Source organism: Rousettus aegyptiacus, unplaced genomic scaffold, assembly GCF_014176215.1.
Source record: "Rousettus aegyptiacus isolate mRouAeg1 unplaced genomic scaffold, mRouAeg1.p scaffold_m13_p_2, whole genome shotgun sequence".
In the NCBI taxonomy this organism is placed as follows: Eukaryota; Metazoa; Chordata; class Mammalia; order Chiroptera; family Pteropodidae; genus Rousettus; species Rousettus aegyptiacus.
The window spans coordinates 99,542,324-99,570,156 of NW_023416295.1; the positions used below are offsets into that span (position 1 = coordinate 99,542,324).

The 27,833-nt window shown below is 31.5% G+C and overlaps 1 protein-coding gene across 2 annotated transcripts in view; it reads left to right on the forward strand.

Moving 5' to 3' along the window:
* The window catches only part of EEA1 (early endosome antigen 1), a 108,038-nt gene that overhangs the window by 22,725 nt on the left and 57,480 nt on the right, over positions 1–27,833 (forward strand). The window contains exons 3-11 of one of the 2 annotated variants that reach the window (XM_036237973.1): positions 5,086–5,211; positions 9,437–9,564; positions 13,583–13,637; positions 13,729–13,794; positions 15,666–15,705; positions 16,594–16,707; positions 17,364–17,485; positions 18,358–18,513; positions 25,367–25,483. In XM_036237973.1, coding sequence (XP_036093866.1) covers positions 5,086–5,211; positions 9,437–9,564; positions 13,583–13,637; positions 13,729–13,794; positions 15,666–15,705; positions 16,594–16,707; positions 17,364–17,485; positions 18,358–18,513; positions 25,367–25,483 — 924 coding nt within the window. The remainder of the gene's footprint in view (positions 1–5,085; positions 5,212–9,436; positions 9,565–13,582; positions 13,638–13,728; positions 13,795–15,665; positions 15,706–16,593; positions 16,708–17,363; positions 17,486–18,357; positions 18,514–25,366; positions 25,484–27,833) is intronic. The other variant, XM_016147649.2, reaches the window with a different exon arrangement.

The window sequence follows — 27,833 nt, forward strand, 5'->3', positions numbered from 1 at the left end:
TCTCATATTCTCAATGTATCCTTTTTCCCTCCTGCCACTTAAGTTTCTGCCTATGTCATGAACTATTTCCATCAGATATAAATACTACTCTAGAGGTACCATTAACCTAGGACTCCCTTAAATTAAGTTCTGTGCTTGAAATTCTTCAGACTACACAATAATATAACTTTTAAGTACTAACCTAATTTTGGGTGATTGACTATTATGAATTCTTGGGGAATTGTTTTTCCATGTGTCCAGTGCTAGGATACAGACTTGTCAAAGTCTTGGTCGGTCTCTCTCTCTCTCTTTCTCTCTCTGTCTGTCTCTATTTCCCCTCTCTCTCCCCTCTCACTCTCCTTCCTCTTTCCTCTCTCTCTCCCTCTCCTCCTTTCCTCCCTCTCTCCTTCTTTCGCCCTCCCTCATTCCCTCCCTCTCTTTGTCCCTCTCTCCCTCCTTCTCTCAATATCTCAATTCCTCTCAGTTCCGCTCTCAGGCTCTATATTAATAGTTTCTTTCTTAGGTTTGTTTCCTTATTACTCTGAGGCTGGCTTCCCACTTTAAACAAAGTCTAGGTTTTAATGTTGTACCCTTTGCTGCCTTCTAAATGGAATTTGAAATATCATGGTCTCCAAGACTTTAAAGAAATAGAAATAAAGCAATAGTTTGCTTTGGTGCTCATTTATATCATGTTTTATATTTTTTATTATATTTATATATAATTTATTATATATTTATATATTATATTATATATTTATTTATTATATTTATATTTTATTATGTAAAATATAAAACACATATATAAAACACACACATATATAATGTCTTAGTCAGTAGGGGTTATTACAGCAAAAGTACAATAGACTGAGAGGCTCAGACAATAGACATTTATTTCTCACAGTTTTGGAGTCTGGGAAGTCCAAGACTAAGGCTCCAGAAGATTCTGTGTCTGGTGAAGGCTTGCTTTTTGGTTCTTTGGTTCATAGATGACTGTCTCACATGGCAGAGGGGTGGGAGAGCACTTGGGTCTCTTTTACAAGGGCACTAATCCCATTCATGAGGGCTGCATCCTAATGGACTAATTATCTCCCAAAGGGCCCACTTCCTAATACTATCAAAATTCATATATTTACATATGAATTTTGGGGTACACAAATATTCAGTTCATAACAAATGTATAATATGTATAATACATAATGTAATAAGTGATGTTTTATATCAGTTAGTTGATATTAGGACAGTTGTTCAGACTATTTAGCGTACTGTATTGTCAGGAGCAAATGTCTTTGTTCACTCTTTATTGCTTTCCAATCTGGCTTCCATTCTTAGTACCCACTGAAACTATGTATTAATGACCTAAATAATGCCAAATCCAATTTTCATTTTCCTAGTCCTTTGGCTAGAGAGAGCAGCATTTTCTTTGGGCTTTTTTCGTAAGTACCCATTGAAGTTTCCAGGTTGCTAGGTTCTCCAGCACCTAGTATGGAATATATGAGACAAAAATAAAACCCAGAGTACTCACTACTCACTACTGTGTCAGTCTTTGGGTCCAGAAATCTTTAGCTTGTCTGCCTTCTTCTCTTTACCTTTCACAGTCTTCTGATGTTTGTTTCACATATAATGTCTAGGGATTTTAGCTTTACTTAGAAGGAGGAATAGGGAACAGTGCATCTATTCCATTTTGCCTGGAACTGAAAATCTGCCTATTTAAGAAGTTGGAATTATTTGTCTTTTTATTGTTGAATTATATGAGTTCTTTATCTTTTTTTTGGTACAAGTTCTTTGTCAGTATTGTGATTACCTCCTATTCATTCCACTGGTGAGGGTTATGGGGATGACTGAACACAAAATTAGTCCAGCTCTGGACAGATGAGATCAAGGGCAGTTTATTAGTCACATATGCTCACAGTCTAGGGAAGAAGTACATTACATGTCATGCAGGACCACATGAGGATTGCACTTGAGAACAAAATGAACAACAGGGGCTGGGAGAGGCAGGCTTTATAATGTCAAGAGGATGAGGTGCCGCATGGTTGTGACAGGAGGATGTGACTAGCTTGTCTGAATAATTCCATAGACTGGTGGGGAACTGAAACCCACTACTCAAGGATAAGCAGGCCCTGTGCTTGTTTCCTGTGAAAAGGAGGGTTGTTTGACTGAGGACTTTATCTGCTGTTGTGGAGTGGGGAGGAAAACTTGCAATTAGGCCATTTGAAACCTTCCAGTTTTACCAGGTGTCAAGGCAGCATATAATAATGGGCCTTAATTTTAAGCCTTACACCATCATCAGATATATGTGATGTAGATATTTTCTCTCAGTTCGTGGCTTGCTTTTCATTTTGTTAATGGCATTTTCAAAGAGAAGAAGTTTTTAATTTCAGGGAGGTCTAATTTGTCAGCCTTTTCTTTTATAGTTAATGCTTTTTGGGTTTGTCTATGAATTTTTTTGCTTACCCCAAGATTACAAAGACTTTCTCTTATGTTTTCAAGTCTCTGATTTATTTAAAATTCTTGTGTATATGAGGTGGTGGTTGAGATTCATTTTTTCCCACATGAATATGGAAACCACGTTTTTCTATGTAGTTGTTTTAGAACAGTTTATCGAAAATGTTACCTTTTCCCATTGAATTACATTTTCACTTTTGTGAGAAATCACTTGACCTTATATGTGTGGCTGTATTTCAGTGTTCTTTATTCTGTTTCACTGATTTTTATTTATATTTGTATACTTATGTCAATACTGTCTTAATTACTATAGTTTCATAATGTCTTGAAATCAGATAGTTTAAGTCTTCCAATTTTATTGTTCTTTTCTAATTTGTTTTTATTATATTATAGGCTTCTTGTACTTCTATATAAATTTGAGAAAAGTTCTACTAAAATTTTTGACTAGGATTATATATAATCTACAGAATAATTTTGGGGAGAGAAGCCATCTTCATACTGAGTCTTATAATCCTTGCACACGATATAATTCTATTTCTTTAATTTCACTCAGTCATGTTTTGTACTTTTCAATGCAGATGTCTTATATATCTTTTATTAAATTTATTTCTTGGTAATTTTTGTTTTCCATGCTAGTGTAAATGGTATTTCTTCTAATTTTTTTTCCATTTGTTTCCGTGATGTAGATGTACAATTGACTTTTGTATGCCTATCTTTTATTTTACAATTTTGCTGAATTTGTTTATTTATTCAACAATTTTTTTTTGAGAGGGTGGTGTATTAGGGTTCTCTGAAGAGAAACAGAACCAGTAGGTTCATATGTATGTTTATTCTCAGCACCATAGAGCACAGTAATCACACTCAGTAAATACTTTTTGAATAAACAATCAAATGATTTTATGTGGAAACTTATAGTGAAGAAACCAGAGTAAAATGAAAGGCATAAAGCTGTTGTAGCAAAACTATGCAATGATACCTTCTTTTAAAGAAGTATTATTCTGCAGTCATAGCACTTGGGAACTATGGTTTCCTGAAAGATATCTCTTTTATCATTAAAAAAAAATTGAATTCATGTTCCTCACTTTCATCCCCTGGCTAATCTACTTTAAGAGTTGTTAACAAAAGGAATAATGATATTAACAACAGCCAACATTTTTTGAGTGTTTTCTTTGCACTAGGTGCTATGATAAGCACTTCATATGTATTATCTCATTTAATTCACATGAGACGTATATGAAGTCGCTGTTATTGTTCTTTCACTTAACAGATGAGGAAACTGAAGGTCATAAAAGCTACTAAGAGTAGCGTGAATCCACGATTCAAGCCCAGTCCTTCCTCTTAAATGCTACCCTGCCTCGCCTCCTACTTTGGAACATTATTTGCATCTTTTTTTCCTTCCTTGCTATTGTTGTAAGTGACATTAGCGACTCAGGGAGCATCTTAGCCTCCCAGTTCTTAATATTATCAATGCAAAAAGTCTTTACTACGTCTTTTCTGGCTACTCAAGCCATGGCAGGAACTTTTCTACCTTATTATGAGGCAGAATAATTTTACCTGAAATATTAAAATCATATCTCTCATTTCTTACCATAACTGTCTATCCTTTCAAAAAGTTTATCATATTTTTACTACTTAACTTTGGCCTTGCTGAGTATTACAGGTTTTCATTTTCTATAATTTCTTTTAGTCTTTCAACATTTCCAGGCTTTGTTTTTTTTCCTTTCTAACCATACATTTAATGACAGTTGTTATTGGTGAATACTCACAATGTGCCAGGCACTGTACTAAGCATTTTATGTATTACACAGTAACTCTAGAATAGGTGCTAATATCAAGCCCATTTTATAAATGAGAAAACTGACATTTAGCAAGTAAAGTGATTTCCTTAAGCTCATATAGCCAGCATTGGTTAAGAGTGAAATCCACATCTATTTTTGACACCAGAATTCATGACATTATAACTTTTATATCCTATTTTCCTTCACCACTGTCTTCATTTTGTTCACTTTTCCCCTGATACTGTTAATTCCTTTATTAACTTGCCTTCTACTACTCCTATCTGATAGAAGCTCAAAGCATAGATCACTGTAACAGCCCTCATTTTAAAATACAGATATTGTTAGGTATAGGTAATTTAGGAGGTTGTTTTAAAATGATATTATTTGGCTTGGAAGAGTAGAAGGGTCACCTACTTGGGATTACAGGTGTGGGCAAGAATGGAATCTCAGGCTAGCAGAATATGGTGAAGACTAAAAATTGATTTCATTATAAGAAATTTAGAATATTATATCACATGAGTACTTTTTATACCTACTAGTCATTTCTGGGTCTAAAATAAAAGCTAAATTGCTAATAATAGTTCTTAGATAGGTAAGGATAAAGTGCGATCAACAACAATAATAATAATTCAACTACAGCAACTGGTTACTATAATTTAAGAAAAAATGAAGCAATGGGAATTTACAGCATGACAACTCATTTTAGAAGTCCTAACTTTGAGTAGATCTTTTTTACCTTTTGTACACTTACTATCTGAAAATTTCCTTTACATATCTTAAAAAGTGATACAATAATTATTTTTCTGTTGTGTCTATTTTCATTGTCTGTATTTGTTTTATAAATAACTTTATGTATATCCTCCTAAAAGTTGTTATTTCACAGGGTTTCATCTGTCCATTATGTATGAAAAGATGTATAACTGCTATTGATTTGTCGGAGCATTACCAGAAAGTGCACGCTGAAAATGAAACAAGAGGACAGGAACTTCTTAATGACTCCAGTGTTACTGTGGGTCCTGTATATTTTGTTTTAGCAGCTTGGTTATGGGTTGCTCAAAATAACTTTGTTTTTCTTTGCCTTGGTGTTGCTTAACCTTTATGCTACAAGGGAATATGGATTGCTTTAATTATGCATGCTTTAAAGAAAGTTCAATAAGGAAAGAAGCTCTTGGGAAGCTGGCTTGGTTTCTCTTGCTGTTTGCAGCTGTCTTTTTGTGACTCTAAATAAATATAAAAGTTTAAGTTAATATTTCTGCGTAAATTTTGTCATAAAGTTTGACATGTGAATGATATTTTATTTCAGTGTTTGTAAGTTCTTTATTACATAGGTTATGTTTTACGAATGCATTAAAATGCTTTACTCTTACATAGAGGACTTTACATGTGAACTGTTACTGTTTTTATTTGGGAAAATATACAGCATTAGAACTGAATCTACCAGTCTCAATCTTCATTTTGACTACCCAGACCTGAGGGAAGTGACAGAATGGCATGCATTCATTATTAAAGATGGATCACTCTAATGTTTCTCAGTAGTACGTGGGGATAGTGCAGACCTAAGGCTAGGCGTAGGATCCCAGTAAGGGGAAGTGTTGCCAGTGTTAAGGCTGGAAAAAGTTGCTCAGGTGATCCTGATGTATCTCTTTTCTTTGAAAATCACTACAGTACTCTAGGGGGTGGTGGTGGTAGGGAACAGCTTTTCCTTTGCTACTTTTACAAATCTTACAAAAGAATGAAACTTTTTGTACTAGGAAAGACAAAAAAATCAGACATTTTTCTGTTAGATAATTTTGTATATAAGGAAACATTTCAGCAAACATTTACTTAATTAACATATTAACAGAGTACCTCTTAGTTGCCAGGTATTTTGGTAGGTAAAGGAGTTAAAAAGATAAGTAAGATATGATTTCTACCCCCAGGAAGTTTCTATGATAGATTTTGTTTGCAAAGCATACAATGGCTAATTCAGCTTGAGGGGAACTCTGGAAAAACTTCACTGGGGAACAGTGAAAGCAGACATTCTCTAGGGTGATGGGGAAAATGGTGCATATAAGAGGACAGCAGCTAAATTAGCTGGAGCAGTACCAGCAAAGATAGAGGCATGAAAGGTTCTTGGAACTCTGCTTTGCATTTTACCAGTTGTCTTCCTTCCGGAACATATGGGTCAACTCTTCTGCTTTATCAGTTAGCCAAAATCAAAAGTGACCATCTCACTTACCTGTCACTGTCCTTTTAATTCAAAGGATATTCGGTACAACAGGGATGCCATAAGTATCAAGGTAAAGGAAGTTCTTAGCTGTAGTGGATTTGAGGAAGGATTACAGATAATTGAAATTTAATAATAAGCAATTTATTATTTTTAATCTTAAGTAAACTATGTATATGTGGGAGGGTGGAGTTAGTTTTTTTTTGAGGGGGGGAAGTTGGTGAGAAATTTGGAATGATTAAGGGAAATAATTGTAGCTGGTTGTTCTTAGTGTTTTATTGTTTGCTTACAAAACTTTTGCAGACATTCTCTCTCTAGCAACCTCAATTTCCTTGAGATTGTTCAGAAATAGAGGTGGAGTCACTTAATGTCCAGAATTAGTATCACAAAGTCCCTGACCTGAAGATCATGCACTCTGTTCATGGAACATCAGTCAGGCACTCATTCTGAACTTATTTTACTTTTATTTTAAATGAGTGATGTGGTTTTAATGAACTTTTCCTTAATCTACCCTTTCTACCCATAGAAGGCTAGCATTGCTAGAAATAGCATGCAAATAATTTTTAGAAATCATTGTTGAAAGAGAAAATAGGGTGTAGGAAAAATTATAAAATATGAGTATAGGAATTAAAGAGGCTTGCCCAAATTAATAGAGTGAATGACACCCAAATCAATGATTAATATTTTTATATCTGAGACATCAAGCAAAGGTTTAATACCATTCATTTAAGAAGGTAAGGAAGTATATGTATTTTAGAAAGATTTACTTTTATCAGTAATATCTCAAAATTAGAGTTTTATTTAAACATGCAAGCTCTATTCACATGGAAAATTCACTTAGGAAATATTTTTATAATTAAATATATTTTAAAATATACTGAAGTTTTCAAATTTTTCTTGAGAAATGAACCAGTTCTTTCTAGACTATTAATCTAGTAATATTTAGAAGTTTTAAGAAGGTGTGGTACATCTTAATGTGATCATTAGCTTCTGGCATCAAAACTTGGAAGAACCATGACTTGGAAGCAGAGACAATTGTCAAAAGCCAGAGTTGTAAAGATTAAATAGTGTCATCAGGATGTGGGCTTCTCTGAGAAATGCTCTATAATTTGCCTTCTCTGCACTCGCAGAAGTTGAAACACAAAAGAGACATGACATGTTGAATGTTACAGGGCTTCATGTGCTGTTGCACTAAAGGCATGTCAACTGTTATGGAAAACCGTTACTGGGCAGAAGAAATAAGAATGCCAAATTAAGCGTAACGTAGAGACAATATGAAACATGATGGTAAATAAGAGATGGTTTTGATGAAAGAGAGCATAATACCACTAGATTAACTCACAGACTGGGGGCGTTCATTCATTCAGAAGACAATGCTGTGTACCAAATATCTCTGGAGCCTAACGGCATTATTCTGGTGTCCAAAAGCACACCCTCAGTAGTACTGTCTTTGCTCATTTCAGGAATTTCATACGAGATCATTGCATTTACTCACCTGTTGTTCCTCTGCCCTTCACTCTGGTTCTAATCAGAACATATCTTTGTTTCCCAAATACAGCATGGCTGTGTTTCATGCCTCTTCCCGAACCTTTATTCATATTCCACCATTTACTTAGAATGCCTTTTTTTTTTCCTTCTCACAAGAAACTACGTATTCATTCTTTAGTACCTAATTCCAGTGTCTGGTGTACATTATATATGTATGTATGTGTATTTATATATATTTTTGTAAAGCATAATATGTATGCACATTTGTTTATTTTTTGTAAAACATTAACTGCTGCCACAGGCAGAGCTGGATACCTCTTCTGTGTTCCTAAAGTTTTTTACATAGACTTGTGTTATAGTGTTATCTGGTAATGTATGTCTACAGATCCCCAATACTCAGTGAGCCTTGACTATGCCACATAATGTGTATAAATGTTAAATGAGGATACACTATTTGCATAGAACCCAACAAAGAAGCAGAATTTTTATTTACTTTTAGTTTTTACATGTTCAGAATATTATTACTTAGCTCAATCATTCCTTGGAAGATTTGATAATCTGCACATTATTAAATGTCTTTTTTATTTGTTCGTTTATTTTACCAAATTCTTCGCTGCCAGTTTCATTCATATTTCATTAAATAAATATACAATGTAGAAAATATGTAGTATGTTCAAAATTCTACATTAGTCATTAAGGAAACAGATGAAAAGCTTCAATGTGTTGTGTATTATAGTGAATGTGGAAACTTGATGAGCTAATGAGAATAGTGCTGGAGGAAAAAGCAGTATATGCAAGGGCACAGAAGTGTGAGATACCAGGGTGTGTTTAGGGAAACACAGGTACGTTAGTATTGTTGGAGCATGTTGTATATAGAGTGTGAGATGTCAAGAGAGAATAGTCATGCAGGACTGTGTATGCTATAACCATATAATGATTCTGGGATTATTTAAACATTTTTTAAATTTTATGGGACTATATTAATTTTAAGCTTTTGCAATGTTAATCTTAGGTTAGCAAGGAAATTCGTTTCTCAGCTGTTGTAGATAGATACTCTGTGGTAATTATAAGTTATATACTACATTACCTTTTTCTTCAGTGATTAGAATGTTTCACGTTCTTAATTTTTTTTTTGTTATTATTCCTATGGAACTGAAATTACTAATGAAATATTTAGAGAGAGGGAGGACATGATGGCAAATATTCTCGACTAGTCTTCTAGTTTCGAATTAACTTCTCAGATTAGAATTATATACTGTAACCATTAATTTATTCAACCTAAAAGATAGTTATAAGGGCTTTCTTTATATTTTGTAATCTCCAACCAGAAGAGACAATGATGAACCTTTGTACAATACCAGAATGTGGGATTAATACCATAAATTGTAATTTACTTGATGGCATCATTCTTTGAATAAGACACTTGACTATATATTATAATATATATATTTAAAAATAATATATTTAAAAATGTATTTTAAAAGAATTATTTTGCTGTATTAAATATTATTTTGAAAGCTTTCTCTACCTTTTTCTATAGGGTTTCATATGTCCCCAGTGTATGAAATCCCTTGGATCTGCTGATGAACTTTTCATACACTACCAGGCAGTTCATGATGCTGGTAATGATTCAAGTCATGGAGGAGAGGCTAATCTTGCTCTGAAGCGGTACAGTATAATAGTTTTGAAGTGTAATATTGTTATGAATATGTAATATCATTGTTTAATCGTGAAAAATTAGTTTGTAAAAACAATAGCATTTTTACATCATTTAATTTAAATCTGTTCTCCTTTAGCATGCTTTCTTCCTTTATTGTTATAACCTATTCTGTCCTTGACCAGCAACTATCTATACCAGCATCTACAACACGGTCCAGAAGTTATGTTTTTAATGAAGATTGTGAGTTATCAAAAGCTTAAATTATATTTAGCATATTCTGTTTAATAAAAGATGATATGCTCTGTTTAGAAGATTTTATAATTTTATAGTAAGTTGTTAAAATAATGAATTTAGCCAAGAATTACAATTTAATAATTATTAAAAAAATTTTTTTATAATCAGAATATAACAATAAGCACACATACACATTCTGCTTCTTGACAATTTTGCCTGACCATTTTAAGAATTAAATTAAACTAAAATATAATTATTTAAAACAGCAGTCACAATATAACTTTGTTTTTCTTTTGCTATTAGTAAGAACTCTTGTTTTAGAACCCCACTAAGGAAGAAAATTTGATTTCATTCTACTTGTAATTTTTTTCATGCTTTTCTTTAAAAAAAAGTCTTTTGGTTAATCTGCTATAACATAAAGAACACCATATAAAAATCATTATGATTACATAACTGTGGTTGATAGATAATGTAGAACTATAAAATATGACTGTTTTAACTTACTAAAATATGTGGGAAAAAACAGTGCTTTTGGGAAATATGAATCTTTCCTGTTACCTGACTATAAATGCTCCTCAGTATTTTTATGTGTGAATTAATAATTTGTGGTATAATTTTTTTTGTCATTTGTTAGGAAATAGATATAAAATATGTACTTAAAGCACATTATAAATGTTTTTTATATTTAATATCAATTTAACAGAGTTGCTTTATCAGCTATTAATTAGACAGTGTCCAATATATTGGACTTTCAACATAAAATCCTCCATAGTTTATCCTTGTTTTTGCTTCTTTTCATTTAATGTTTAGCTCACTGAGGCCTGGCTTCTGCCATACCATTCCGAATCTGCTCCTTCAAAGGCCAAGAGTAACTTGACTTATTTTCATTTCTTATTATGTCAGAAGAAGAAATTATCCTTTATCTTCCTAGGTTCTTTGAGTTAGTCTAATAATTAAATTGGCATGAGATGGAATAGCAAGAGAAAATAACCAAATTTAATTACATATGTACTTATGGGAATCCCACATACATGAGAGAGTCAGAGACCCCACATGCATGAGGGGTTCAAAGACAGAAAAGTAAAAATGAGATATATGATATTCAAGCTGAAGAATGAGGTAAGGTACCTTGGGGTTTCGAGGGGAGGAAGGTCATTTACAGGATAAGAGCAGATATTGAGTAATTAGAAGTTTGCCCAGCCCTGGGTCATAAAAAGTGATTATTATTATTACTATTTATTTTTTATTGAGGTACTTAGATCTTTATAACACTTAACTGAAAGCTACATTTCTGTATGAATGGAGTTTCTTTGGTCTTGTGTCTCTAGGCTAAAATTTTACTTGTAGCCTTAAAATCTGATGCTTTTATGTTGTTGGGTATCTCAGAAAGAAGATGGGGGGAAACATTTCTTTACACCTTGGAGTATCTCAGACTGGTTGTTTCACATCAGTGCAGATAAAACTATTTCATTTTTTTTAATGAAAGAATAGAATTTTATCATTCTCCTATTGATGAGCATTTAGGATATTTCCAGTGTTTTACAATTACAATGATGTGATATATATCCTGATGGATGTATCATTTGCACATGTTTGAGTGTATCCGTAAGGTAAATTTCTACAAGTGGAAATTTTGGACAAAGTTTTTATTAAAATTTTTATAGAAGTTGCCAGTTGACTTTCATAAATACCCTAGGTTGTTTTGATATGTTATGCATTTCAAAAGGTTTTCTACTGTAGGCAAATTACTTTCACAAATCTATTGGAATGGCACTTTAAAAAAGATTAATTGGATCAACTGAGCCCACCAAATTAGAGTTGAATTGGAATTATCTTCTTTGGAATTTCATTACATTTTACATGAGCCATTTAACTATATTGTTATTAATTACTTACTTTATCATTTTAGTTTATATATAGAATGAGAAGATTAATAAACAGTAGAGAAAACTTAAAACATATCCACACTTGAACATCTTGAGAGTCTGGCATAGACAACTAATGTCTGTTGAATAATGAACAAATTCTTTACATATGAATGGCTATAAAAGGTAGAGGACTTATTTCTCCATCTCTTACATTCTGTTAGTTGACATTTTCTTTCCTTTTCTACTATTAATCCTATTTCACAGATAAAACTGACTCTGTTCTTTTATTCTCTACCTCTGCCCTTATCCCAGAGAATAATTTTCCCAAAAATATGTTCTATTATCTTTTACCTTGCTAATAATGCTTGTGATGTGGACTGTCTTTTCCGTTATTAGAAATTATCCTGTTCTCCTATTCCCTTTTACTAGAATCAATTCATTTGAGTATTTCTAATTAACTCGTTTCAGTTCCTGTGTCTTCTACCATGGTAGGCATTTGTATTGACGTGGAAGAAGGCGAGTCCTTTTTTTTTTTCTTTTTTCTTTTTGCCTTTGCTTTTGTATTTGTCTTCGTTTTTGCTACTTACAATCCAACCAGGGAAGATATATTCCTAACATCCAGGAGAATAATCCCCAAACTCTTTTATCATGGAATCTTTCCTCATTAGAACCTACAATGGTCTCCTGCTAATCATTCTTCGTCATACTGATTCTTTGGTGAGGGAAACAGAATGTGAGAAGGTTCTGACAGGAAATAATATGTCAGACTCAAGGAACAGAAAGAAGCCAATGTTATTAGAGCTAAGCGAATGAGGGGGAGAATTATAAGGCGGGGGACTAGATGATGCAGATTTTATAGTCCTCGTTAATGAGTTTAGATTTTATGCTAACTGCAGAAGGAAACTATTGATGCTTATTGTTAGTAGATTAATGTAAGCTAGTTTGTTGCTGGCTCAGCCACTTGACAGTCAGTTATATCATTATTTCCATGATAAAGTATTTTTCCACTTACAAACAACGAGCTTTAAGAATAAAATTATTTTTCTACGGTTTTTGTATATATGCCACTATACATAAAATCTACAGTTTTTATTTTTTTAAATTGAGAAAATTAGAATATTAATATATAGTTGTCAGCATTTGGGCTGATTGGAATTTGGTGTCACCCCAATGGTAGCGGGGAGAGAGGTGGATAACTATGGCACAGATGTGTAGTTAGCATTTTCCCTTGTTTCTTCCTCAAATGACTGCAGTGAAGAATCACACGTCATTGAGATTTAATAGTTTTATTAAAAGTATATTTTCGAAAGACAGTGCCCCAAGAAGGCACATGGTCACAGCTATGAGAGCTTCAACGGAGTGCTATAATATCAACCATAACAACACTGAGGGCAAAAAGAAAGGGGCAAAAAGGAGGACCACAAAAAACAGAGCCCAGAAGGGCAAAAAGGGCCCAGAAGTGGGAATGTTTGCCTTATATTTGGGCTGTGATGGGATGATTCCAAAGGCATTTCTAGGTGGTTGGCAAGTGAGAGCATTTGATTGACACCTGGCTGCTATATCACTTTGCCTAGTGAGCATGTGCTTACTCAGAATACAGTCTGTTATAATTAGATTCATGAAATTCCCGGCATAAACAGTATTATAATGACCTTCTGTGCAGGTGTCTGTAGCTAGATTAGGCCAGGTAAGACTGTGACCCTCCTATTCTTTGTCTCTGGGGATTCAGAAGGGATTCTCTAACTACCAAAGGGATGTTCTTTGAGTGGTCTCTAGGTTGAGCCCCTAGTCCTTTGTTTCCCCCATTGCTCATGTCTGACTAGCTACCTAACATAGTCACTAACCATGATTTGTTAAGAGACAAAATCGTTAATTAAAGAACATTAACTATTAATTTTCTCCCTCTCCCCCCATATATGTTTAGAGATGATATAACACTACTTAGACAGGAGGTCCAAGACCTACAGGCTTCACTTAAGGTAAGGATAAAAATGACTATATTTGTTTATCTTCAGTGTATCAGGTAATATTCTAAATTTGCTAATTAAAAATCTTTTTTTTTTCCTTTAGGAAGAAAAATGGTACTCAGAAGAATTAAAGAAAGAATTAGAAAAATTTCAAGGGCTTCAGCAGCAAGTAATTGTTTTTAAGTACTTGAAGTGTGTCTGTTAGTTGTTTGTTTTAATTTCGAAAATTAAACATAACACTTTTCTTGTAAGCAGGTAGCCTGATACAAGTAACTTATTGATTTGTTTCCTGTGTTTAATAGCCCACAGTATATATCTATTGTTCCTAATGAGTGCAAACAAATATATGGGAACCTGAGATATAACTTCTCGAAGGTACTCCATTAAAAATCGATTACCTGTGGACTGTTTTTTTTTTTATAGTAGGCTACAATGTACCTAATAGTTACAAAATATAGGTTCGAACAATAGTGAAACTCTTCAAAGCATTTGTGGTTGTGACAAGTTGGAAATGACTAAAATGTCCATTTGCAGGGAAAGAACTATTATTAACTGTTATAGGGAAAGTTGTTTGAAAACATGGGAAAACTGTTGTGTTAACAATGTTAGGTTTTAAGAAACTATAAAAATAGCCATATATATGCGTACACATACAAGACATATATGTACTATATGACTTTACATAAAATAGTACATAGGAAAAACAAGAAAATTACTTTGGTATCAAAGTGGTTATCTCTGAGTAAGATTCTTTTGATATCTTTGATTATAGTTTAGTGTATTTTCTAGGTGAATATCTTAGTCAATTATGATTTTTAGTATAAACATATTGACATTTATACTAAAATTAAATAAATTGCATAAATAATAGTAGAATAATGAATTTTACCAAATCCATATATAGTTTTCCTTTGTAAGAATAAATTGAATACCCTTCAATAATAGTTATAATATTTTTATCAAGTAATTAGTGATCCCTTTCCATATTATCTTAGAACATTATGACTCTCAGTCAGTCTTTTTGCCTTTTAGACTTTTCACCAAAAATTGTCATTTGGACTAGAAAAGGCAAAAACAAATAAATGGATAACAAGTTATCAGTCTTATTACTACTCAGCTTCTATAACTGAGATTGTATTAAAGAGGTTTTTAGTAATCTAAAATACTTACAGATTATTTACTCATCTTTTACATAGATGTCATTAATAAGTCACACATGGGCTATATTATTCTCTGTACCTGAAAACAGAGGAAATTGCTTACTGCATTTGAGATGACTATTTCACATTTAATAAGTTAAATAAATTCTCCTCAGTGCAAGGTGTGTAAATGGACTTGTTGGAAGATTTACCTTTGGGAGAAAATGCATTTGAAATATTGACAATTCTTGGCAATCAATATGTCAAAATCCAATGTTTAGAAAAATAAAAAGTTGTACTATGAAGTGCTTCATTAAACTCTATCAGATGTATATAATTCTTTAGAATATGAAAACAATGACAAGGCAGTTTATTATTTTGTTCCTAATGCGTGTGATAAATTAAGCCTTATGAGATATATTCTTTATTTCTGCTTCTTTTAAAGATGATTTATGATCTTGAATTAAAAATTTATGGTTTTAAAGCCAATTTTTTAGTAGTAGTAGTTCCATGACATATTTACCTTATATAAATTTTCAAATATTATAGGATTGAATGTTGCCTGCTGACTTAAGTGTCTAGAATCTATGTTTATAAGTGTAATAATTTATATTTGTTACTGAATTTATGGAATTTAAGATGCTATTTATTACATGACACACAGTTATTTCTTATATGTTAATATAAAAACATTCTTAGAACTAGTGAGCTGCAGTCAAATTATTATACCAGTCTGCTTAGTGTTACCTTAGAGACCTGGAAGAATGTGAGCAGGACAAAACTTAATTTTCATCAAAATCTGACAGAATGTAGCTTTCAGAGACTTTGTTAACATTGGCAATTATAACAGCATTGGATTTTTCACTTAATGCATTTATTTATATCTTTTGTTTTCATTGAGGAGCCTAAACCTGATGGATTGGTGGTAGATTCATCAGCAGGTAACTTTACTAAAAGCAGATTTTTTTTTTCATTTTTCTTGTTCTCTATCTCATCCGTCCTTTTAACTTTTTTCTTTCTTTTTCTCTTATGCCTGGTATATGAATTTTGTTTTGTGGTTATACTTTATGGCTCTAAAATAGTGAAGATAACAATCATATTTGAAGTTTACAGTGCTTGTTACCTGTGAACTTTATAGTGTAATAATTTTATTAAAATCTTAGTATTTTCTTAGTTCATTATATTCTGAAGTTATAAATAAACTTCTGGAAAGTTACATTAATATATTTGCTTAATTAAAAGTTAAATCTATATCAAGAAATGATATACTGTTTTTCTCTTGAAATCAAATGATGAAACTAGTATCTTTGTAACTGACTTTAACTGGAAGAATGCTCAATGAATAACAAAAATTATATTTAGAGGTTAGTTGCCTTCTGAAATCTCTTTATGAGAATGAAGTATTAGAAATTGACCACATGTTTTAATTATTTTAAGACCTTGATTGTTCTTTAACCGTTTCTAATTTTATTTCACATTATATTGAATTTTGGGAGAGAAGCAGTATATATTCCTTTTTGGTCAGTTGATAGATATAATAGGAAAATCACTGTGAAGTATGAAATTAAAAGAATTTTTAAGATAAATGTTTATAGATTATTTGAATGTGATGTTAAATATTCCTTTCATTTATTTTACATGTTGTCAATTATGACGTGTTTCTTCAATGAAGCAGAAATGCTAAATTCTTGAAATGTGAAGATACTCTACTTGTAATTGGCAGTAGACATGTCAATTGTCTTTACTACTGCAATGATTATGATATAAGTAATAACAATTTAGCAAATGAAATTAACATTGTTTTTGAATAAATACTGTATTTTTTGTAGAACTACAGTCTTTGGAACAACAGTTAGAAGAAGCTCAAACAGAAAATTTTAATATTAAGCAAATGAAAGACTTATTCGAACAGAAAGCAGCCCAACTTGCCACGGAAATTGCAGGTAAATTCAATAAGAATTTTTAGCTAATGCATCAGTCTCATTACCTTTTTGCCATTATACATCCTAGAAATACACATTGTATTTTAGTGATAAAGCATTTGTTATAGAATATGGTGGTGATTACTGGAATTTAATAGCAGAATTGCTATATAAATTATTCTGTTTGTCCTCCTACCTCTTCAAGGGACTAATTTTTTCTAGAATTCCTTATTTTTAGAAAAAATGAATTTTCTTTTGGGGTATCTTAAAGTTTAACAAGTAACATATTGAAGATATTAAATACTTGTATGGATTTAATATTTTGTTATACTATCAGTTACATATATTATTATTTTTTTAACTATATACTTTTAGGTAAAATTTTACATTTTGTCTATATAAATAAGGTATGTAGTAGAATTTATATAGATAAAAGCATTTGATTATATTGTTTATTTAATGTAATCAGAAGTATACTTTTATTATATATGTTTGAGATTATCTAAAGAATGTGACTTTGAATTGATGTACAGATATGTACTACAGTGTACAGGAATATGTTTATGGTTATCTAAGGAATGTGACTTTGAATTGATATACAGATATGCACTACAGTTTACAGTTATAAAATTGTTTTTAATGTCATGAAACTAATATATATATATATCTTTAATTAGATATAAAGTCAAAATATGATGAAGAAAGGAGTCTTCGAGAAGCTTCTGAACAAAAAGTGACACATCTGACAGAAGAATTAAACAAAGAGGCAATTCTAATTCAAGATCTGAAGACTGAACTGGTAATTTGCAAACCATTTATTAGAACGTGTACCTTTATAAAATGAAATACATACTCTGATGAAAAAATTTTTTAAATATAGCTTGAGTCAAATGAAAGAAATAAAAAATTCCCTGCAGTTCTACTACCTTTGTATATACCATACATGATTTTTAAGATAAAAATAGAATTTTATGATAACATAATTTATTACCTTTACATTTTTATTTCTATCTTAATATCTTCTGTCTTAATAGTAGTTTCCATATATGCATCTCTGATCCTGACTTTCCTTTACACCTTAGGATACTTCTGATTGCATTTATAACTTTCATTTCGAATTCAACAAGTATAACATTAAGTCATCATTTTCCTCCATTTTCTGTCATTGGTACTGTAAACCTCCCCAAGCTTAACAACCTTGGGTCTATCTTTGACTCATTTCTGTCCTTTATTTAGTATCCAATAAATAAACGAATAAATGAATCAATTACATTCAATCTGGAACAAACACTGATTATACTTAATTACATCTGCTCCTTCTTCATTTTTATTACCAGTCTCCTAAGATAGAAAAGGAAGGAGTGTACCATTTATCAAGTGATTATTATGACCAATGGGTGTAGTTCATGAAGGAAAGGAAAGCATAGAAAGCACTATGGATAATTGTGAATTTGCTATTTCGTACCTTGAATGGTAATACTGTTAAGTATCAGATAGAGTATCATGAAGAGAGGCTTGTTGGGGGAAGAAATCAGTGTTTGATATTTGAAGTTTAATAATTGATATTAAAGATCATTTTCATTTTTATTTCTTTGTAGTGAAACCATTTAAAAATATATATTATTTTAGTTTTTCACTGTAATTTTTAATGAACATCATGTTGCTTCACAGCTTCAGAGACCTGGTATAGAAGATGTTGCTGTGTTAAAGAAAGAACTGGTCCAAGTTCAAACACTAATGGATAACATGACTTTGGAACGTGAGAGAGAATCTGAAAAACTCAAAGATGAGTGCAAAAAGTTACAAGCAGATTATGCTAACTCAGAGGTAATGAAGTTCAGTGTACTTAAATGTGATCAGTATTAACTTGTTTATACTGTTGAGAGAAGCCAGGATTTGAGATTTTTTTTGAGTGACCTATTAAAACAGTATTTGCCTTTTTAAAATTTGCTCTGAATAATATTTTTATATAGTCAGTATGGTCTGAGAGTCAATATTTTCTTCTTTGCTTTATGTTGCTAGACACTTAGAAAAGAATGTTTGGGTAAAGGAGTATTGCTTTATTTAATAAATGATGAATACTGTGTAGAGATGATGTTTAAAGTTAAATGTGCTCCAGGCTACTTAGTAAGTGGTAATTGAATTTCTTTCAATTAGGTCGAGGTAAAGAAAGCATTTGTAATAAGTGTTCTACAACTCTTTCTTGGTGGTATATGGGTGCATATTTCTTTATAAATCAGCCATTTCATTGAGTTGACATTTGTTTCCTTGTAAATTATATGCACTGGTCCCAGTTTTCCTCAAAATAAATTGTTCCTCTTTCCTTCATGAGATATTTGAAGGCTGTTCATATTTACTGAGATTCTTTTCTCCTTCAGAATAAATATTCTCAGTTCTTTTTATCATTTCTTATGTGACATGACTGGCTATAAATCTCATATAATTATGTCAGCACATAACAAGTTCTAGGATATGTAATAAATATATTTGCAGAAAAATGCTAGCCTTCATCCTTTTTACTGTATAGGAGGTATTGTTATGACTACTATTATTTGTAGTTCTTAAGCTCTTTCATGTGATGTGGACCTGTTTCTCATATTTCCAGTTTAAAAGTAAAGTTATAGTGACCTTTCAATTTGTATTTCTGTCTTAGAGTTTTTAAGCTGATGATTTAAAAGCCACTCTATTCATATTTAGAAATATATTAAAGAGCAATGAAGTATAAATATTATTGACAATCCATGTCATCCTTTTTCTTCTTATATCTTATCAATGGGGGAGTAGTAAAAGTTTATAGGTATAACATACATAAGCATGTGAGGCTTTATGATGCTTAACATTTCAGATGTTAAAGCTTGTGAATTTCAGGCACAGATTTCCCAAAAGTGATCTTTGTAGCCCAAAAACATATAATCCCATAATTTTTCAAATAATTTCAGGGAGTTTATGAACCTAACAGAGACAGTTAAAAGCTCCTAATGTGTAATCAAGAGAGGCTGAATCAAAGAAGTCTCATGAGAAAAAATCCCATTTAGATAATGTTACAGTAGAAATACTTAAACCTAGGTGAATCCAGTCATTTACTTTTGTGCTTTAAAGGAGTTCAAATATGTGGTGACAGAAGGAGATTTGACTTTGGATGGTAAACTCACAATGCAATATACAGATTGAATATATTATTGAATTGTACATTTGAAACCTATATAATTGTGTTAACCAATGCCACCTCAATAAATTTAATTAAAAAAGAATTACTTTTAAGTCTTCCTGCCTATTAGTATTTCTCAAATTAAAATAATTATACTTTTTTAATTAAAAACTTTTAAAATGTTATTTGAAATCTCAAAATGAATCAATAGAGTGCTTAGAATTGAATCACAGTAATGGTAGTTTTAGAATGTCTATTTTAAAGTGCAATCCTTCCTGACTTTTTTCAGCTGGGAATTATGGAGTTATTGTTGTTATACAAGTAGAATTTGAACAAGGAGAAGAAATTTATATATTTACTTGTATTTTGGGAAAAATATTTTTGAGTAATATTTTATTTAAAAATTACTCCAAATTTCATTTGGAAGACTTTTATAAATTTATATTTTTATTCATATAGATTAAAGTACCCTGATATGTAATGAGAAGAGGTCACTTACAATGAAAAAGTTATAACTAGAGTTATAAAAGATTGGGGATGATAGGATTTAGTGTCTTCCCACATTGTCCTCCTGTCTACACGGTTGACTAGGAGAGAATGACTTTTTTTTCTCTCTAGGAAAGATATTTCTAGGACAGAAGGAAAATGATTTAGAAGTTCATTCTTTACATCTTAACTTCTTTCAAGTTTTCATAAAATTTCTATTTCAAGTGTTTTAAAGGAAGTTTTAAAATAAAGAGATTTATTCTTGCTGAATAATTGGTGATTTGATATTTTATTATATCTTTAGTAAAACATAGATAATATTTACTCTTAAGTTAATTAATAAATATATAGTGATTGAGACTCCAGATTGTGTTGAAATATTTTGAACAACTTTAAGAAATGGTAACATAAGAGTCAGAAGGAAGTTATTAGAAACAAACTTACTTTTTGAACACCTCTAGTTTTGGATACTACATTAGGCACTTTAAATACGTTAATTAAGTTTGTTACATATATGGAATCTGAGGCTCAATCTGAACTTGTGCAAGGTCATACACCTAATATAAAGCTAGAGTTAGAACCCAGGTCTTATCTAAAGCCTGTCTTCTTTCTGTATCATGTTATCTCCCATTTTAGGTGGTCTGATGATTTGCCTTTAAAGTAAATTTGTGCTGTTAATCTTGACCTAAGACTGTTATTACTTTTTATATGTTGCTATATTGTATATTGTAATATTTATATTGAGTATAGCTTAAGGTAACTTTTGATTCGTGTCTCATACCATTTTTTATGTGTAAAGAAGTTAATGTTTGAATACTCCATCACATTTATTTGTTTATAACTATTTGTTTTTAGCTTCTGCTTACTTTTTAAATAGATGGCATGTTTTTTATTCAATTCCATTTATTCTGAGTTAAATGTGATGGTAAATTATAGTGCTTAAAAAGTTAATAGAAAAATTTTATTTTCTGTATTACTACTTTACCGAACTTAAATATTGACATCAGAAACAAAACACATTAATAGGAATTAAGGAAGCTAAAAAAATCCAGTGGTTTATTTGGTATTCTTAGTTGAGGATGAAGATATATAATCTGGTGTATATTGTTAAACATGTCCTTATATTTTATTACTTTCATTAAATATATACCTTATGAATTCATAGACGGTTTTTTAGGGGGAGAGAATCTAGATATTTTAGAAGGGAATATAGAAAAGTAATTCATTCTGAAAGATTTGAAAGCATTTTATAAATACTAATTAAACTATTTTATAGATCAGAAATTGTGAAGATTTAAAGCTTAAAAAATATTATTAAAAATTTACATTTTTGAAAATATCAAAGCTGTAATTAATTTATATTTAGTATGGTCTTTAATGCAAATTATTTTTTAAGTAACTTATTTGTATTCCAAATAAACTCATTTGAATCCCAGGTTTACAAGCTAAACTGTTGATAAATACATGGAATAAGTATGATTACACTCAGCATAGTTATTAAGAGAGTTATTAAGGAGAACATTTAAAAATGTGCTAATATAAGAGATCAGATTTAGCATTGTTTTTGACATTATTTTATTGTGCATTCAATGTGTACTTTTGTCAGTCTTGTTTTCCACCTTTCATCCATCATTTTATTTTTTTTTCTGCTTTCTAATGGAGATGCTTAAACTTGAGGTAATGTGTTTTTGGAAGGCTTTTAATATTAGTGATACTTTTATATAATACCTTTGTCATATGGCAATTTTGTGTATTAAGGCAATCTTAGAACTTCAAAGATATGCTCATTTTTGTTTTTATTAATCAAGCAAATTTTTGACTATATTTAAATGACTTTACTAAGAGTAGTAGAATATTTGGACAATAACTATAGTTCTGTTTGCTAGCAGGATGTTTGCTCAAAATATCTTTCCTTAATTATTTTGTAATTTAAAGTCTTTTAGTAAAAATTAAATGTCTAATTCAATAACATGGCTTCAAGGAATACAAACTGTTTATAGGGCCTGATATACTGTTTCAATGGACAAATATCTATCAACTCCTTGGAGATAGAATCGCTCATTCCTTCAGTGGGTATTTTTGAATGTCTATGTGTCAGCAGCTTTTTAGGTGTGGGGAATATAACAGTGAATAAGACAAGAGTGCCTGCCCTCATAAAGCTTATATCTCTTTTTAGAAGCTGAACAATATCTGTTAACCAAATCATGATAGAAAGTCAGTAATATGGGGTGACTCCGTAATGTAGTGGTTAGCACATCTGCTTTACATGCAGAAGGTCCTGGATTTGCACCCCAGGTGGAACCATGGGTCATACCCCGGGTGCCAGGCCCCGGGTGCATGCTGTGAGTGCTTGGGAGGAGACGCCCCACCTTCAGATATCCCATTCTTACGGGGAGATGGCAACATCGGTAGGTCAGGAGTGGAAGTGGGGAGGGAATTAAAGTAGGTAGGGGGAAGAAAGTCAGTTAATGCTATAAAGAAAAACAGGATATACAGTACCGGAGGTGGGAATAATTTGGGACAATTTTGAATAGAGTGATCAGGCAAGAAGTAAGCAGGAATTAGGAAGTAGAGCTGAGAGCAATAAGAGGCAGTGCTAAAGCTTTCAAGGCACAGGTGAGCTTGACCTGTTAAAGAGGGAGGAAGGATGGGGTGGCTAGAGCAAAAAGCCACTTTTGTTTAAATTTCACTATAGTGATACCTGAACAGTGAATGTATTTATTTCTCAGGAAATTTTGTCCTTCTTTAATCTTTATTTTTTCCCAAATATAAGCAAATACTTGATTATTGTTAAAGATGCGTTATGTGCAATAAAGTTAAAGTTCCTGTAATTCACTGCCCTCCCCTTCCCCATAATTAAAATGTACCTTTTGCTGTATATTCTTCACACATTTTTCTTTTTTCTTTCTTGTATAAATTAAAAAATTTAAATGCTTGTATTTTTCTTTTTAAAAATTCTAGTTTAAAAAAGATACTACTTAGTGTACAAAGGATAAATGATACACATAATGTTCAATTCTTTAGGTGTTAACATTATAAAATTATAAAAACATATCTAAAAACTGTAAAATATAACAAGATATTTTTAGATATTTCTTTACATTTTCCTTGTTTAGTTTCTTTTACATATTGGAATTTATCAACAAGGTAGACACTAGAGAGGTGTTACACCTGGCTTACTACAGCTTATAAACTTTCAAGTGGAATCATGGTGTTTAATGAAATATACTCATAATTTGCATTTTAATATGTATAGTTATTTATTTCTATTTATTATGTGTTAAATCCTCTGATAAGATATATATAAGTAGGAATTTAAATGTAATTTATTTTCTTTTGTGATAAGTTAGCATTTGCGCTATATGATTAAAATATAAATATTTAAAATAGCTGAATTATTCCTAATATTTCTGTTAATATTATTAATGTTACTAACAGAAAATGATTCTGAGATTCCAAGTTGTTAGAAGTAGCATTTTGAAATAAAGTCCCTGTACCTATATCCATGTTATCTATGTCAAGGTTACATAATCAATTTAAGACAGAAGGTATTAAGATATACTTTTAACTTGAACACAGTTACAAATACATGAATAGTTCAACATTTCTTTCTTTGAAATATGTATATGTTATATATTATATTGAAACATCCTGTATAAGGTATAACTGTAAAGTAATGTGACCGATTGCCTTTCAGTGTATCAGAATTGGTTTGTTTACATAAATGTTTTTCGTAAGAGATCAGGCCATGGATATAATCTCAAGACACGCTGTCATTTCTAAAAACATTTTGAAACCTCTTTGAATTGACTTTTAGCCAGTTTAGAAAACACTCAAAAAGCTAGCTTCATTAATTTATGGTTATTAAAATAAAAGAAGCCTAAGTGTTTGATCATTTCAGTTCAGTCGCTAACCTTGTTTACTAGGTGGTTTCCAAAACTTAAAACCAAAGCCGCTGTAAGTAGATGAAGATACACCACCAAGGAGAATCCTTTTAAAAAAAAAAATGCCACACTTTCTGGAAGGGTTTCCAAAAGAGGAATAGCAGAAGATCTCTTGGTGTTAATGTCACAATAAATTAATAGCTCTTTAAGTTTTCTTTCTTGAAGATGAAAGTACTTATTTATAATATATAATGAAGGTAACTGCTGATGTGTTTATTAAGAAAAAATTTTAATTTGTCTTATTCATATTATAAAGTTTAATTTTTAACAGAGTAGAGACAGTGAAATAATTTTAACTTTAAGAATGTAAAAACTAAAAAAATCCAATAAGCACTATTAGAAATATAAAATTCTTTTGTTAATGTCACAGGAAACCATACTTTGAAAGCAATGCTTAGTCTTTTTCTCTAATGGTTAAAGCTTTCATGTATAGGGAGCCTATATTTTCTTTGCTTACCTTATCTTTCTTTTTTATTATTTTAAATGACATTAATTTTTATTAAAAATGTTAAAATACATTACAGCTAATTCATGTCCAGATACTGTATCTGATCATAGAGTGATGCAGGTTAATGAAACTATGTATAACTTCCATTTGATAACTTCTTTGGACAAATACTTTCCGCGACAGTCAAAAATATGATTCACTACCTTTCAAGGTGATTCTTTGTATGTTTGCATTTAACATGCTTCTAAAATAAAAAGAAAAGGCTATGCTATAGAAATGAGGAGAAAATGTAGGTTTAACCTGCATACCCTCTTTAAATTCAGGAGGATTAAAGTACAATTTTAAAGCCAGTAAATTCAAGTTTGCAGTTTGATGCTTACTTCAGACACATAATATAGGATGTCAGGTTTTCATGTATTATTAAATAAGTGAAATTGTGTATTTTGGATATATTTTAAAAACGATTTTTCACCAAAAAAGATGTGTAATGGTAGGATAAAGAACCAAACTGAAATTTTAAAATATTATTTCAATTTAAGAAAATTGACAAAAATTTATATAACCTTAAAATCTTTGGATGCTTCCATTTCCTTTTTCATTTTAGTTTGCTTGCTTGCTTTATTTATTTGTTTATTTACTTATTTATTTATTTAGGCCACAATAAGCCAGCTAAGGAGTGAACTTGCCAAAGGCCCCCAAGAAGTTGCTGTGTATGTGCAGGAACTACAAAAACTTAAAACTTCAGTTAATGAATTAACACAAAAAAATCAGGTGAGAATTTAAAAACTACATTTGTGATGAATTGAATTTCTATATCCTAAATTTTAATCTTGTGTATGTTATTTGCATATGGGCACAATACAGTGTGACTTATACTGTATTTTTTTTTTAGTGTTAAGTATATTGACATTGTTATGCAATTAATCTCCAGAACTCTTTTTATTTTACAAAGCTGAAACTCCGTACTCATTAAACAGCTCCTCATTCATTGCCACTTCCTGCATCACCATTCTACTTTTTATATCTATGCATTTACTATTTTAAGTATCTTATTAGTGGAATTATACAGTTTTTGTCTTTTTCTTCTTGTCTTATTTCACTTAGTGTAATATCCTTAAGGTTTTCCTTGTTTTGATATGTGTCAGAATTTCCTTCCTTCTAAGGCTCAGTAATATTCTATTATATATATATATATATATATCATATTATCTATTTATCTGTTGGTGGCCACTTGGATTGCTTCCATCTTTTGATTATTGTGAATATTGCTGTTGTGAACATGGGTATACAAATATCTCTTGGAGACTCTGCTTTCAGTTCTTTTGGGTATATAGATAGAAGCAGAATTGTTGGATTATATGGTAATTCTGTTTTCATATTTTTTAAGAATGACCATAAACAGTGCACACGGATTCACATAAACAGTGCACAAGGATTCCACGATTTCTTTACATTTTTGTCAACATTTGTTATTTTCTGTGTGGTGTGTGTGTATGTGTGTTCATAGTCACCATCCTAATGAGTTATTGCATCATGGTTGATTTGTATTTCCCTAATGGTTAGGGTGTTGAGCCTCTTTTTATGTGCTTCTTGGCTATATAATTTCAATAGGGTTTTTTTTTTTTTTTATTGTTGAGTTGTAGGAGTTCTTTCTGATTGGACATTAACCCTTTATTGGATATATGATTTGCAAATATTTTCTCTCCTTTCTTAGGTTGCCTTTTCACTCTGCTGTATCTTTTTGTTAAGGAAAAACACTCCTATGTCTCCTCTATTCTTAATAAATATTCTGACACTGATGTGTCAGTGTCCCACACCTCAACAGTTTTGTGACACTAGCTGGGTATCTGCAATCTATCTCAATTCTGGGACTGCTTACGTGGAGATAGTATCAGATCCTACAGATAAAGGGTTCATTCTCGCAATACTGTGACTGCTCCCTTCAGATGTCAATGGAAATCCAGCTTGTTACCTGTAATTCTGACCAACTGGCTATAAATGGGAGGTTACCACAGCCCCCTCCTGGGGTTCAAGTAATTTGTTAAAGTGACTCACAGAACTCAGGAAGACATTTTGCTTACTAGATTACTGGTTTATTATGAATGACTATAACTCAAGAATAGACAGATGAAGAGCTGCACGGGGCAAGATATGTGGGAAAAGGCACTGAGCTCTCATGCTCTCTCTCTTCTCTCCACATGTTCACCAACCCAGAATTTCTCCAAACCCTGTCCTTTTGGGTTTTTATGGAGTCTTCATCACACAGGTTTGGCTGATTAAATCATCGACCATTGGTGATTGATTCAGCCAGTAGCCCCTTCCCAACCTGGAGATGGTGGGTGGGACTGAAAGTTCCAACTTTAATCTTGGTTGGTTCCCCTGGCAACCAGTCCTCATCATTAGGAGCTTTCAAAAAAAAAAAAAAATCACCTCATTAATATAAACTCATAGATATTTGAAAGGGACTTGTTATGAATCACAAAAGACATCTTTATTGCTTTTATCATAAAGAAAATTCCAAGGTTTTTAAGAATCTGTTCTAGAAATGGGGATGAAAACCAAATGTATATTTATTATAAATCACATCGTACCTTTGATGCACAGTTTTTAATTTGATGTGTTTCCATTTATTTTTACTTTCATTGCCTGTGCTTTTGGTTTCATATCCAAGAAATCATTGCCAAATCCAATATCATGAAGCTTTATTTTGACTATTGTAGTGTTTAATTAACTTTGAAATCAGGATGTGTGAGGCCTCCAACTTTCTTCTTTATTTTGTATTTTATAATGTCAATATTTCCCACCTTTTTTCTTTATAGATGAACAATAGATAATATTAATTTGGGGGCAAAGAAGGTAATGATATTAATACTCCCCCCCCATGTCTTTACTTTTTTGGTGGTGAGAGAATAGCGAGTTAGTAAACCTGTATATTCAAATATATGGAGAATATGTTGTCTTTGCTTTAATAACTTGAACATAATATTTTGACGAAATATAACAAGTGAAAAATCAAGAAAGAAAAGAACGTGGTAGAAGGGAAAAAAGAGGATCAAGTACATAAAAGAAGCCACAGTCATGAGTCTGTAGGAACTGAGCAGGGCAGCTGAGGACAGGACAT